Source organism: Peromyscus leucopus, chromosome 1, assembly GCF_004664715.2.
Source record: "Peromyscus leucopus breed LL Stock chromosome 1, UCI_PerLeu_2.1, whole genome shotgun sequence".
In the NCBI taxonomy this organism is placed as follows: Eukaryota; Metazoa; Chordata; class Mammalia; order Rodentia; family Cricetidae; genus Peromyscus; species Peromyscus leucopus.
The window spans coordinates 23,068,415-23,082,718 of NC_051063.1; the positions used below are offsets into that span (position 1 = coordinate 23,068,415).

Genomic DNA, 14,304 nt, shown 5'->3' on the forward strand with positions numbered 1-14,304 from the left:
ACTACAAAATAACTCGATACTTTGGTTTCTTTCCCTTGAAAAATAATTTATAAATATACATAATGGGGAGTCTTCTGAAAATTGTTTTCATTTGATTGTTGTGGCCTTGTGTCGTGGTTACACGGTACACGCTGCCATTCACATTGTTTCTGCTTAACTTGTAGAATGGATTTTGCCATTAGTAAACTAAAGAAGGCGGGTAACCAGACGGGACTGTATGTTCTTCGGTGTAGCCCTAAGGACTTTAACAAATACTTTCTGACCTTTGCTGTTGAGGTTAGTATGTCACATTTATTAATAGTAACATGTTGTGTAATCTGTATTTCTCCATCATGAAGTAGTTCATTTTTAATACTCAGAATTATAGTTCTTGATATGGTAACTGGCACAATAATGCTTAGTATACCTTCATATACTATAAAATAAACAATTCATAGAGTTCATGTAAATATGTAAATGACATAATGTCTTTATTTGACATTTTATTTTTTGATATTTGAGTATTAGCCATGTGTCAAGTGATATTTCATTAAGTATACTCAAGTATACTCACAAAAATAAAATATTTACCAAATCATGTAGAAGAAAATGAGTGAAAAAACCATTTTCTGATTACTCACAGTGCTTACTAGCTGGAACAAAGCAGAGCGCAGAAACATGATAGTGCTTTCAACTAGTGTTATAGTATGTGATTTAAATGTAAGAGTGAACACTTGGATCTCATCCAAGATTGTTATGATCCGTCGTTAGCTTTAAAAATATGTTAGGCAGTTATGTGGTCTATATCTTGAGAGTATTTGTAGCAACATCCAGATTTATTTTACTTTTTGAAAATACAGAAAGCAGCCAGGTGATGGTGGCTCACACCTTTAATCCTAGCACTTGAAAGGCAGAGGCAAGTGGATCTCTGTGAGTTCAAGGCCAGCCTGGTCTACAGAGTAAGTTCCAGGACAGCCAAGGCTACACAGAGAAACCCTGTCTCGAAAAACCAAAAAAAAAGAAAAAAAGAAAGATATTATTATTCAATTATTTTCATAAAGCAACTATCTTATATCAGTACATGTAGTGAAAGAATTGTCTTCAAATGCAGAAGGCGTATCTCATCACTTTACTATTATATACACCAACAGTCTTAGCTTCAGAATATCATCTGATACCACATAACTGTTTGTGGTATTAAATTATTAATTCAAAATGCACAAATTTTTATGTTTATCATATGTGCCTAATATGAGTGATAAGGAATCAGGGAACATATGGCACAAACCTATGTTTCAGAAACTTGTCTGTTGGAAAACAAAAATTTTAAAATATACTAAAAACACTCAGTTATTGTGATTAGTATGACAATATCAGAAAAGATCTTTTTGATTCAGAAAGGTCTTTTAGAATCCAAAAGACAGATTGCCTTGAGGGATTAGCAGTTGTTTCATAAATGACTCAAAATGGGAGGAATACAGCAATAAAAAGCAGGTCAAATTGTTAATATGAGTGAAGTAGTTCATAGTTTATTACATAAGACAAATATTTTTAAGATTAAAAAAAATCTAAAAAAAAATGCCATACTAGAGATAATTTTAAAAATAGAATAGTATACAATGGAATATGCATCTTTGCTGTGGAAAGGTGTTAGTCCTTTTAGGGAGGGCCTCAGCAATCAAGTACTAATAATCAAACCAGATCGTGTGACCATGGAAAGGATGGAGAAGGAGGAAGCAGGAGCTGATGAAGAGCATGTGTTGCCCAGTGTGAGACAAGGGGAAGCTGTTACAGACAGTGCTGCTGTTGTTGAGTATTTCTTCTAATGAGATCACGTGATGTCAGCTTCTGGAGGATATGGCATGGTGTTTGGATGCCCTCTGGAGGCGCTGCTTTAGGAGTTACAGTTTCAATGTGTAAATACTCTGTTGGTTGTTTCTTTGATAGCCCCTTTGGCTCTGTAATCTGCATGATTACCATTGTGATTTTTCCCTCCTTTTTTTTTTTTTAACTAAACTTATATAGCGAGAAAATGTTATTGAATATAAACACTGTTTGATTATGAAGAATGAGAATAGAGAGTACAATCTCAGTGGAACTAAGAAGAACTTCAGTAGCCTTAAGGATCTTTTGAATTGCTACCAAATGGAGACTGTGCGCTCAGATAGTATCATCTTCCAGTTTACTAAATGTTGTCCCCCAAAGCCAAAAGGTAAGATAACTCTCCAGGTATTTTAGAGATAGGGCTAGTCTTGGCTGCGTGTGGTGGGTGGTGATTTGGAAGAAGTAGCGAAAGGCAGCGTTATAGGAAAGCAAGCTGAGTTTTCTGGTGTGCTGTAGTACACAGAGCCTGTGAGTGACTGGAAGCTCCATTCTGACATGTGTCTTAAAGATCATTGTCTGCAACCTGTCAGCCGCTCACTTATGGAACTGGACAGGCTCACTACCAAATCCCTGTGTGTTTTAAGTAAATACTTCTCATATATTTTTAGGATTTTAGTTTTTAAATAAATAGTAAGATTGAAAATCTTTTAAAATAGCTTCTTTAGAATTCCCCAAATGATTGTAAGTTTGAATGTGTGTCTTCTATCAATCAGAGCTAAACTAAACTCCTACAGTAACTAAACAGCTTTGGGAATTTCTTAGACACAGAGCACACTCACATCACATCTATTTTTTTTTTTTTTTTTTTTGTTAGCAGTTCTCATTGTTTTGAGCTATGGTCATTGACTTTTTGATATGCTTTGATTTTATACAAATTCCTCCGCATGTGAAACATAAATAGCTTGTGTTTTGTTTCTTTTTTTTTCAGATAAATCAAACCTTCTCGTCTTCAGAACAAATGGTGTTTCTGATGTTCAGATCTCACCAACATTACAGAGGCATAATAACGTGAACCAAATGGTGTTTCACAAAATCAGAAATGAAGATTTGATATTTGTAAGCCATTAGATCTTTATAATTGTGGTTTTTGTCCTTTTAAAGCAATACCTTTTTATTTCTTACTTGCTATTACATTTGTGTAATACTTGACATATTTTATTATAAACTTACATTATAAAATTTTACTTAAATCTCAAGATTTATATCATTTATACAATTCATAAAATCCATAAATCTTAGAAAATATGCCAACATTACAGCAGAAATTAGCAAAGTTAATAGTGGAGTTATATTCTCTTTTCAGAAATTTCAAAATATTTTTAAAATTTTAAATTATAAATTTTAAAAGTTAAAGATCTTCTACAAAAGACATCTGTCTTGGCTCCCCCATACGCAAACAGGTAAGGGGAAATCAGTAGGTTATCTCTAAGGAACTGAAAACAAGACAGTATGTAGGAGGTGCTGATTTAATTTTTAGCGGTGTATTAGAGGGCTAGAGTTTAGTCTTTCTATCATGGAGGTTAAAATGAAAAGCATAGAGAAAGAGGGCTGATCCTAGGTTCATTCAAGGGCAGGAATTAAAAGTGAGATTCATCTCTGAATAGAACTGGGACCTGAAGAATATGCATCTATTGTATAGAATGTGAAAAATTTTACCTGCTAGCCATAGGAGAAGAAAATTAATATTGTCTGTTTTAATTGACTTAGAAAAACAGAGGAGTTCATAAGTTTTTGAGTTAAGCTTTGCTATATTACCTGTATTATATTTGTTACGTACATGATCTGAGGAGTACTAAGCCAGTAAGTTAGAGACTGTACCAAAGATACTTGGAAGAAACACATGCAGACTTTTTGAAAAACATACTCTGAGCCAGGAATATAATTCCAGCACTTTGGGCAGAAAGGCAGGCATACCAGGAGTTCCAGGCCATCCTTAGCTCCATACAGAGTTGAAGGGTATACTAGGCTATGTGAGATCTTATCTTAAAAAACCCCAAACAACCAACCAAAAAGAAAAGAAAGAGAATCTCTTAACTCCGGCTTCCAGGATTCCCATAGATAAAACTAACTGCAAACATGAGCTTTGTATTAAAAAATTGAAACATACTGGGAAATTATCTAGGATTAAGTAGGAGTCATCAAACTTACACTTCTAGTAATTTCATGTAACTTTCAAGTAGAGACCATAAAATGTAGGTGTCTTTAAAAAAGAGTTGAAAACAGTAAAGTGAAAACATTTAAAATGTATTACTTAAAAGACAGAATTTCTGGGAAAAAGGCATAGATATGAAAAATGTAGTCTTAGACTTGCTGCTTAATAGACAGTTTAGAAAGCGTATTGTGCATCCACCACTGAGGTCAGAGTGAGTGAATTGGAAGACAGACCTGATGGAGCCCAGTGGTAGGTGTCTGTCTAGTGTGCCGAGTCCTGACTGTAATCACAGTACCCCAAATTTAATAACAAACTGTAGATCTTTAAATTAAGTATCTTGGTTTGTGCCTGTCACTCCTGTCTCAAGAGACTGAGAGGGGAAGTTTGTAAGTTTAAGACTAGCTTGAGGTGTAATAGTAAATTCCAGGCCAGCCTGAGCCTCAGAAACAGTGAAAGACCAGGGGATTGGGGGCGTGGGGCAGAGGAGAGGGACAGAGAGAGTGTGAAGGGGAGAGGGAGAGGAATTCCACAATGTAAAGACACTGGTTTTCATGCACAACAGAAAGCACAGAGGACTGGGACTTGACGTTGTAAAGCACCAGGTGCTAGAGCTTGGATTTGACCCTAGGCAGCCTTGCTTCAGAGTGCGGGGTTCAGCGGTTACTCTGGAAAGATAGATAAGAAATGTATGTCTGGTTGATTTCATGCTTTGGTGCTTCCATGTGTTTATTCACTTGTTAAATCAAAGCAGTTTTACAGGAAACTATATTACTATTCCTTATATGAAGAGTCCAAGGCATACTGAGTTCATGGCTAACCTGGGCTACATAGTGCCAAGAAACAAAAGAAGCAGGAGTGGGAGGGAGCCTGGGGAGAACACCCAAGACAACAGAAGCACAGGGATTATAAAGCTGCCAGAAGGTCGGACAGCCTCCCCCACACACCGCTGTTCTCCTTTGTATTGTACCAGGACCGCTAAAGGAAAAGGATCACTTGAAGCAAATTTAGGCAAATACTGGCTCTGTAACAGTGTAATACTTGTAGCCTTTGCAGGAAATGTGAAAATAAGAGAGAGTCAAAAAATATTTTATTTACTAATCTTTGTTTTCTGTTTTTAACCACTTGAGGAGGAAGAATTAATTTCAAACCTCAGATTTTGGTTCAGTTTATAAAAGAAATGTTTGCTATTAAAAAAGTTTTTGTTAATTGAATGTATTTTCTAATTCCTTTACTTTATGTGTCTTTATTCACCTCCCCCTTACCTTTCTTTCTTTTAAAGAATGAAAGTCTTGGCCAAGGCACTTTTACAAAAATTTTTAAAGGTGTAAGAAGAGAAGTTGGAGACTATGGTCAACTGCATGAAACAGAGGTTCTTTTGAAAGTTCTGGAGAAAGCACATAGAAATTACTCAGAGGTGTGTATGCTTGTTGGATCCGTCATGTGTCTTTTTATACTGTATAAAGAAGCTCAGTCACAAACACAGGAAATGCATGTGTGAGACTTCAAATTATAAAATTTATGCCTTTATTGCACATTTTAACTATGTATAATAATAGGTTTCATTATGACATATTTATACACTTACAGAAGGTATTTCAGATATTCAGTCCCTGTTAACCTCTCGGGTCCCCTCCCAGTGATCCTCACTCTCTTCCCACCTAACACGTGTTCTACTTTTATCTCTTGGGATGTGTGTGTATGAGACCAGTGCGTTTCTTCAGGGCTCCTTCCAGGAGCGTGGGTGAGGTTTGTTTGCAGGAATGTCGGCATCTTACCAGGGGCTCCACCATTAAGGAAAGCCTCCCCTATCAACCATTAAAATCCTTAGGGAGTGGTGGGTCTCGATCTCCTGCCCCTGAAAAAGTAGTGAGGGGTTCATCTTGTGTGTATCTGCTCAGGTAAACATGGCTGCTTTGAGTTCAAGAGTGCAGCATCAGGGTCAGGCCCAGGAGCCAGTGCTGCACACCACTCTTTCTCCTGCTTTCAGTCTTCCTCCTACAGTGACCCTGAGCCTTGTAGGGATAGTGGTTACCTTTCCATCGCTGTGACAAACACCAGAACCAAAAGCAGCGTATAGACGTTTGTTTTCACTTGCAATTCCAGAAGGGTAGGAGTCCATCATAGCATAGAAGTCATGGCATGGTGACAGAAGGGCGAGGCGGCATGACATTTTTATCCCAGTACAGGTGGGGATGGGACGAGAACAGGAAGCGTGGGACAAAGCTATAAACTTTCAAAGATCACCCTGTGAACTCCTTCCTCTAGCAAGGCTCACTAAAGGCCCCTAACTTCCCACCACCAAGTAGAGACCAAGTGTTCAGAGACATAACCGTATCAGGGACATTTCTTATTCAGACAATCACAGAGGAGGCTGACAGAGAGGTCTGATTTATGGCTGAGAATTTGAGTCACCTATTTTCAGTATTTTGACCATTTACCAGTTGCTCTGCTCATTGCTGACCACTGCAAAGAGAAGCTTCTTAGACTAAAGCCGGCAGCAGCACTAATCTGTGGCAGAACAGTTATCTTCAGGGCATTTGGCTGGGAATATCATGTTCATTTAGCAGGAGCTTCACCACTCAGGCCTCTAACCTCCAACCTCTCCCTACCCCCCACCCCACCCCACCCCACCCCACCCCGTCGCAAACTTGCCAGCTTACAGCACAGACGCGACTTTCTCCAGTGAAGCAAGTCTCAAATCTAATCAGAAAGCAGTTGCTTACCCCATGAAAACTTGCCGCAATTGCACCATTAGGCGTTCTTGTCTGGCTGATAGGTATTGTTGCACACAGGATCCATAGCTGAGTAAGACTGTCGATGCTAACTTTGCCCTAGGAGCCAGCACTGTGAGGGCTAACTGGCAGAGAGGAAGCTTCCAGCCCAGTTCCAGCATGGTCGATCTGTGTCCTGGGACTAGGCGTGTGGCATCTTGTAGTCCAGTGTGGTGCACAACCAATAGCAGAGCCTCAGGCCTCACTGACCAACCGTGTGCAGGAGTAGCCCACCCTCTGGTGCCGGGACGTTTGCTTAACAATCTGTGGCTTCTGGGAACAGCTTTATCTACATACACAAGATCCCTCTGTTCACACTCTTGGGACTTTTGTTTTATTTTCTTTTATTAGCTTACAGACTGATTTACTTATGGCTTTTTACACATGATTAGTTTTTATTGACACCTCCCCCATATCTCTCCTCTCCTCTTCAATCCTTCAATCTTTTTACCTCCAGCATTTCTCCTTCAACTTTTCTATCCGTATCTGTGTCTGTCTGCATTCTGTTAGCCCCTCCCCTTAAAGAACCTTCTCTCATGAGCTCTTTGCTAGTATCTTGGATGCTGTACTCCCATGTAAATTCACATGCATGAAAAGTAGATAGTAGGTAGGATGCACATATGAAAGAGAGCATGTGATAATTGTCTTTTGAACCCCAGTTAGTTACTGCACTTAACACTGTTTTTCTCAGTTCTATTCAGTTTCCTTCAAACTTAATAAGTTCACTTTTCTTTATGATTAAATGATATTTCATTGTGTATATGTATTATTTTTCATTATCCAGTCATCAGTTGATGGGCATCTAGGCTGTTTCCATTTCTTTACTATTGTGAACATAGCAACAATATCAATGGATGTGTAGGTATCGCTAGTAGGTTATGGAGTCCTTTGAATTTATTCTTAGAAGCAGTATAGCTGGGTCATATGGAAGGTCTGTTTTTAGGGGTTGTGTGGGGGGCATATGTATGCATGTATGTATGTAAGGGTATGTGTGTTTGGAGGTCAGAGGTCAGCATTTGGGTATCTCTGTTATTGCTCTCCACCTTACTTGTTTTAGAATGTATTTATTCTTTCACAATTTCATTCATCTATAATGTACTTGACTAGATTGGTGTTCAGGATACCAGGCTCTGTCCTCAGTTTTTTTCCTGTATGTAGAATATTGTCCTCAGCAATAGTCACTGTCTAGGAATAGACCCACTATGAACATAGAGTAAGAGTCGAACTATAAAACAGTCTCCTTTAAGCACTAATCATTTTAGGAAATAATGGGACATTGATAGTACTGTATGTATAAAATGTTAGTTATTATGGGTGTGAGTGTAAAGAAAAAGAAATGATAAACACTCTAAGACTAGAGGATGGTACTGGGAGAGGAAGAAGAGGCGAGAGATTGGAATGGGAATAGAAATAGAAAAGGAGGGGGGAGGGCATTTTGGCAAAAGGTAGACTGCAAAGAATGGTAATGATGCTAGAGAAGGTCCTGTCTCCCAAGAGGCTGAGGCACACAGGTCTACAAGCCAAACCAGACTGGGGTCTTTGAGAGAAGACAAAGTAAGGGTACGGGGAAAAATCAGTGCAGAGCAAGGACGAGGTAGCCTGCTAAATGACATTGGATAGTAAACAAAAGTGACCAGACATAGAAGAGCTGGATGGAAAGAGACAGTATGAAATTGACTGGTCTCGTGTTGCCTTCCCTCTGGAGTCTCTAGAGTTCCTTCCCCAGCCTTGAGTTCTATCAAAGTTGTTACTTTTTTTTAAAGGAACATTTATGGCTGCATGATGAAACTATAGAAGATTCTAGGACTTTAATTTTTTCTGTAAAATTTATCCTTAGGGTTTGTTTATTTTTTAGTTTACTTGTTTTTACTTTATGTGCATGGGTGTTGCTTGCATGTATGTCTGTGCACCATGAGTACCTGTGGAGGTCAGAAGAGGGTATGAGATCCCTTGAAACTGGAATTACAGATGGTTATTAGTGGCCACGTGGGTGCTGGGAACAAACCCAGGTCCTCTGGAAGAAGACCAGTGCTCCTAACCACGAGGCCATCATCCCAGCCTAAAAGTAACAGGATTTACAAATAACTTACTAATGCACTCATTATTTTCAGTGTTGTGTTATAGGTACTATTAAATCTTTACATATACAGAGGCTGCTCCCTTTAAACATAACCACTCAGAGCTTTATAGATTCCTCCACAATTTCACCCACTTAAGAATAAGTTTGAAGCCAGATGTGGTGGCACACACCTTTAATCCCAGTACTTGGGAGGCAGGTGGATCTTTGTGAGTTCTAGTCCAGTCTGGTCTACAAAGCAAGTTCCAGAACAGCCAGGACTACATAGAGAACCCCTGTCTCAAAAAATAAATAACTAAGTATTTAAAAAGAGTAAGTTTGAAAGGCACTGTACTAAAACTTGTAATGTCCATGTGAGACTAAGACTGAGTCAGTGTCTTTCTGAATTACACACAGCAGTGGCCGTCACTGAACAGAACCCTCACATTTCTTGTCTCCTCCCCGCAGTCTTTCTTTGAAGCGGCAAGCATGATGAGTCAGCTTTCTCACAAGCACTTGGTCCTCAACTATGGAGTGTGTGTCTGTGGAGAGGAGAGTAAGTCCAGCCGCTGCTTCCCTTGTTGGTGCCGTGCCTGCCTCGGAGAGTCACTGTTTAGGACTAACTACAGTGGGGACCAGTACAGCCATGGAATTACAAATGCCGTTGAACTTGAAAGCGCTGTGGCCTGCTGTTCAGTTATATCTTGTGAAAAAGGAAACTGGTGTTAGAGCTAAAATGCTGACTAGAGTTACTATGTCTTATTATAATGACATATAATATAATGATGGGAGGAGTATTTCAGTAACATAACAATACAGATTGTGGGTGACTCGTGTAACTGGGGCAACTGGCCCTTTTCAGTACAAGCTTATTTGTAGTTAGGAAAACAAAGCAGAGAAATGGCAGACTGAATTATTAATGAAACTGATTGAAGTGACTGAATATTGGCACTAGGTATGTTCTCCAGTATATTTACATTGTATAAAATATACTATGTTATATATACAATTATGTGTTAGGTATAAATTGTTTGGAGTCCTACCTCTTACTGTTGTGAATAAGCTAGAAACAAAAGTATAATGATGTGTATTTATTAAGTTTCCTTTAAATTACTACAGTTTACTTAATTAATTTATTCACATATTGTAGCCACAAATAACACAAGTATTTTGAAATTTTTAATTACACATTTTAATTGGATATATACTTGAGCTTTATTATTACCTATATTTTAATGCAGACATTTTGGTTCAAGAGTTTGTAAAATTTGGATCACTGGATACATACCTGAAAAAAAACAAAAATTCCCTAAATATATTATGGAAACTTGGAGTGGCTAAACAGTTGGCATGGGCCATGCATTTTCTAGTAAGTAATTGCTGTGTTCTCTTTTAAAAACTAAAACTTGCTGTTTTATTTCATGAAAGTAATATACTAATTTCAACCTGACAACCAGAAATAAATCTTGGAATGAGTGCCAAGTCATTCAAAATAATGTTAGGTGTTGAAAGGTACTGTTACAGACGTATGTAGGTAGGAAATCAGCTTTGAAAGACAGTGCTGTTACTCCACAATCTCTTGGGACTGTCACAGGCACCCAGGTTTTATATCCCCTGTGGCGTTCTGCATTCAGTACAGTAGCTGCACCGTAAGCAGCTGCTGTCCCAGCTGGCAGCTGCAGCCCTGCAACCACCAGCAGCGGTTCTGCCGCACAGGCCGCAGCCAGGCTGGCATGCTGTTCCCTTGGGCACCAACTCCAGCTTTATCTATATTTCTATCTCTCTGTAGAACTCGGGGTTCAAAGGTTGAGGTGAAATTCAGCTTGCTCAGAGGCTGAATAGCAAGCAGCTGATCTTCTCTCCTTGCTGTGTCTCCCAAAAACCCCTGAGTTCTCTGCTCAGCCCCACTTAAGAACCCTCGCTACACTTAGCTCCTCCCTACCACTTCCTGTCAGCCGGCTGCTGACTCAGCCTCCTGACCCCAGGTTAATTTTATTTAATCAAACCAATATAACACGTCTTTGCATTGTTAACAAAAGCAGCAGAAACAAATGTAACATACCTTTACACAGTTAAAATAATATCCCACAACACACCTGGGTTTAGAAAATTTAACCAAAAATTTGTAGAGTCCTATCATCCTGCTGTGATAGCAGAAGACACCTTGTGGTGTTTGTGGGCAGTTGAATAGTGTTCAGTGAGAAAGTAGTGTTGACAGAGGTGCAGACCACCAGAGTGCCCACCTGTCATTAGTATACATTTATTGAACCAGAGTAGTCTTTCCTAATGCCAGTTACCACCTAGAAATGCTTATCATTTGTAATCTCTTCTTTGAAAAGTAATGCTCATTTCAGTGTGGGCATAAATTATTGTATCAGTTATAGTAAGAAACTGAAGACTTCCTTTCTTGTCTCAAAGTATGCCTCCAAACTAGTAGTTACTCTGTTGTTTTTTGTCTTCTTTAAATCTATGTTGTAGCTTTGGGCATATTATATGCACACATATTTGCGTATTGATATTTGAGTGTATGTGCATTTAACTTTAATAGGAAGAAAAATCTCTTATTCATGGGAATGTGTGTGCCAAAAATATCCTGCTTATCAGAGAAGAAGACAGGAAAACAGGGAATCCACCTTTCATCAAACTTAGTGATCCTGGCATTAGCATTACAGTTCTACCAAAGGACAGTAAGTTCTCTACTGACTGCATTTGGCTTTCTTACATTTTATTTGGGTGGCACCATAAAAATCATATTGCTAATTTTCCTTTAATTCTAGTTTAATAGTGTTCTTGCTTACTGATGACATTTAGCTCCTACTTGTAGTAATTTAAATTAAGTTATAACTAAATTGTGACCATGTTCATTTCTTCTTTTGTATAAGCATGTCACCATAGACTATGAAATTATTGTTTTGTGTATATGTGTGTATGGGGGGCATGCATATGCCAGAACACGTGTGGAAATCAGAAGGTAGCTAGAGGGAGTTGGTCATATGAGTCCTCAGGATTGAACCCTGCTCCTTGAACTTGGCTGCAGGTACCTTTATCCACTTAAGCCACATTGCTGGCTGTATCTTCACTGATTTTCTTCTTGCATTTGTGCATCTGTGTACAATATTCTGGTTTAGCCAGTGCTGCTTAACTTTGATGGCTGACTCTGAAGTAAGGACAATGATAATAGAGTAGTGTAGAGAAGAAAGTCTTACAGGGTTTTTAGATCTGGCATTTGAGGAAATTGACCTTTTTGGATGAGAAGTTAAAATATTAACAACAACAACAAAACTTCTCTATGGTAAAGGAGAGAGGAACGAATGAACTCTTTAATCTCCTTGCTATGTAGAAAAGTACCCATATTGTTTTACCAAAAGGTATAATATTGTCCTCATTCTCTGTGTCCGAATTCCAGAAGGGAGAGTTACCCTGTTGCTTCCTTCCTCAGATATGTTCTTTGTCGTGGAGTCGAGGACTACAGAAGCTTTACTTGGGGAGCTCTATGAATGAACATTACCCAGTCTGTCAGTTCCATGCTAAGACTATCTTGGTGTAGTTAAATCATTTGTCTGCTATAATAATGCCTGTTGGGCCTTGTCATAGTGGCCTCTGCCCATCAATGATGTAACATTACTTGTATCACTTACATGCTGTAAATATTTTTTAATTAAACATTAAATAAAAAATTTGTATATTTCTTCCTGTGAGAGGGAAACAGAACTAATTGGAAGGTAATGAAAATGGTATGCCAGCTGAGACATTTTGGTTTAATGGAAAGAAGTTTAGTTGATCCAAACTTCATTACACAGGATACTAAGTCCAACAATGCTGTTAAAAAATGTGTAACCATGGGAAAATTACTCAGTCTTTGTGCATCCTGCTCTTAAGCTTAGCAAACATGAGCCAGACCAGGCCTCTACAACCATGAAAGACTTAATCATTCAAATAAGTATGAAAACTATTCACATATAAAACAATGATTTGTGGAGCATATTTAACTATAGTTGTTCCTGTTGTTTAAAAGTTCTCCAGGAGAGAATACCTTGGGTACCACCTGAATGCATTGAAAATCCTAAAAACCTAAATCTGGCAACAGACAAATGGAGTTTTGGTACCACTCTGTGGGAAATCTGCAGTGGAGGAGACAGGCCTCTGAGTGCTCTGGATTCTCAAAGAGTAAGTTCATACAGACTGGAAGTACAGCCTGATTCTCCAGGTTGCTTTCACATGGTATGACATTTCGTAGCCCACCTCATTGTGAAAAGAAGGTCAATAACAGTGCTCTAGAACTCATTCTTAGCATTTGGTTCTCTAATTATAGAAGCTGCAGTTTTATGAGGATAAGCATCAGCTTCCTGCACCTAAATGGACAGAATTGGCAAACCTTATAAACAATTGCATGGATTATGAGCCAGATTTCAGGCCTGCCTTCAGAGCAGTCATCCGGGACCTTAACAGCCTGTTTACTCCAGGTTCGTTCTGATGGGGCCATCTCATTGTCACTGTCTCTCCACCTCTGTTGCTTTCACTGGACACTTTGTAATTTTGTAATCTCAGCAAAGAAAGCTTTGTCTTTTCGGCCTTTTCCTTTCTTACATTCCTGTGAGTCCTTGTGCTGTATACATGTTCCACTTGACTGGGGAGTCTTTATTTTTTAAAAAGATCTTTTCACCTTCCATAACCTAATTTTATTTACTTGTTTATTTGTTTGAACAAGAAAACTTAACCACAAAATTCATTGTGTATGTCAGTGCGAGTTTTAGAATCCAGTCTACATTTAATTTGTCAATTTCATGAGAAGCGGGCTTATTTGATTACATTTGTTATTTGGCTGCACAGAGTTTTTAACAACACCTCTTTTGGTTTTCCTAGTTCCCACCTATTTTATAATTTTATGCCTGTCCCATAGTTAGTCAGCACACCTTTCTCCCTACAGTCACTGGAATAGAGTCTCACTTCGAGAATACTGAAACCAACTATTCTGGAGTATTTTTCCCCTTGAGAATCTATCTTGAAAGTCTGGGCAACAAATAAAGGCTCCTATTAATATAATTTAAGTAATTTTGAGTTGTGTTATTTAGTGTTCCAAATCCATTCTGCTTCTTAGCTTGAATACCTATCAGTTTTAGCCAGAGAAGGTATTTGTCACCTCACTGTAGTGTCGCTCTCTATTCCTCCAGATTATGAACTACTAACAGAAAACGACATGCTACCAAACGTGAGAATAGGTGCCCTAGGGTTTTCTGGTGCTTTTGAAGATAGAGACCCTACACAGTTTGAAGAGAGACACTTGAAATTTCTACAACAACTTGGCAAGGTAAGCTGTCCTAAGTTTTCAAATAGAATATAATCATATATCCTTTTATTTGGAAACAAGAAAGCATTGGACTAGAGCTGCTCAATTCACTTTCCATAAAAGTTTTAAGGGGTGTTTGTAGACAAAAGGCTTAATTGTTGGATGTTTGAGAATA

At 38.5% G+C, this 14,304-nt stretch overlaps 1 protein-coding gene across 1 annotated transcript in view; it reads left to right on the forward strand.

The window, feature by feature from the left end:
* Window positions 1-14,304, forward strand: part of Jak2 (Janus kinase 2) — a 71,666-nt gene that overhangs the window by 43,331 nt on the left and 14,031 nt on the right. The window contains exons 10-19 of the mRNA XM_028894523.2: window positions 165-276; window positions 2,005-2,191; window positions 2,792-2,919; window positions 5,295-5,429; window positions 9,311-9,398; window positions 10,084-10,211; window positions 11,391-11,529; window positions 12,858-13,009; window positions 13,155-13,305; window positions 14,014-14,150. Coding sequence (XP_028750356.1) covers window positions 165-276; window positions 2,005-2,191; window positions 2,792-2,919; window positions 5,295-5,429; window positions 9,311-9,398; window positions 10,084-10,211; window positions 11,391-11,529; window positions 12,858-13,009; window positions 13,155-13,305; window positions 14,014-14,150 — 1,357 coding nt within the window. The remainder of the gene's footprint in view (window positions 1-164; window positions 277-2,004; window positions 2,192-2,791; window positions 2,920-5,294; window positions 5,430-9,310; window positions 9,399-10,083; window positions 10,212-11,390; window positions 11,530-12,857; window positions 13,010-13,154; window positions 13,306-14,013; window positions 14,151-14,304) is intronic.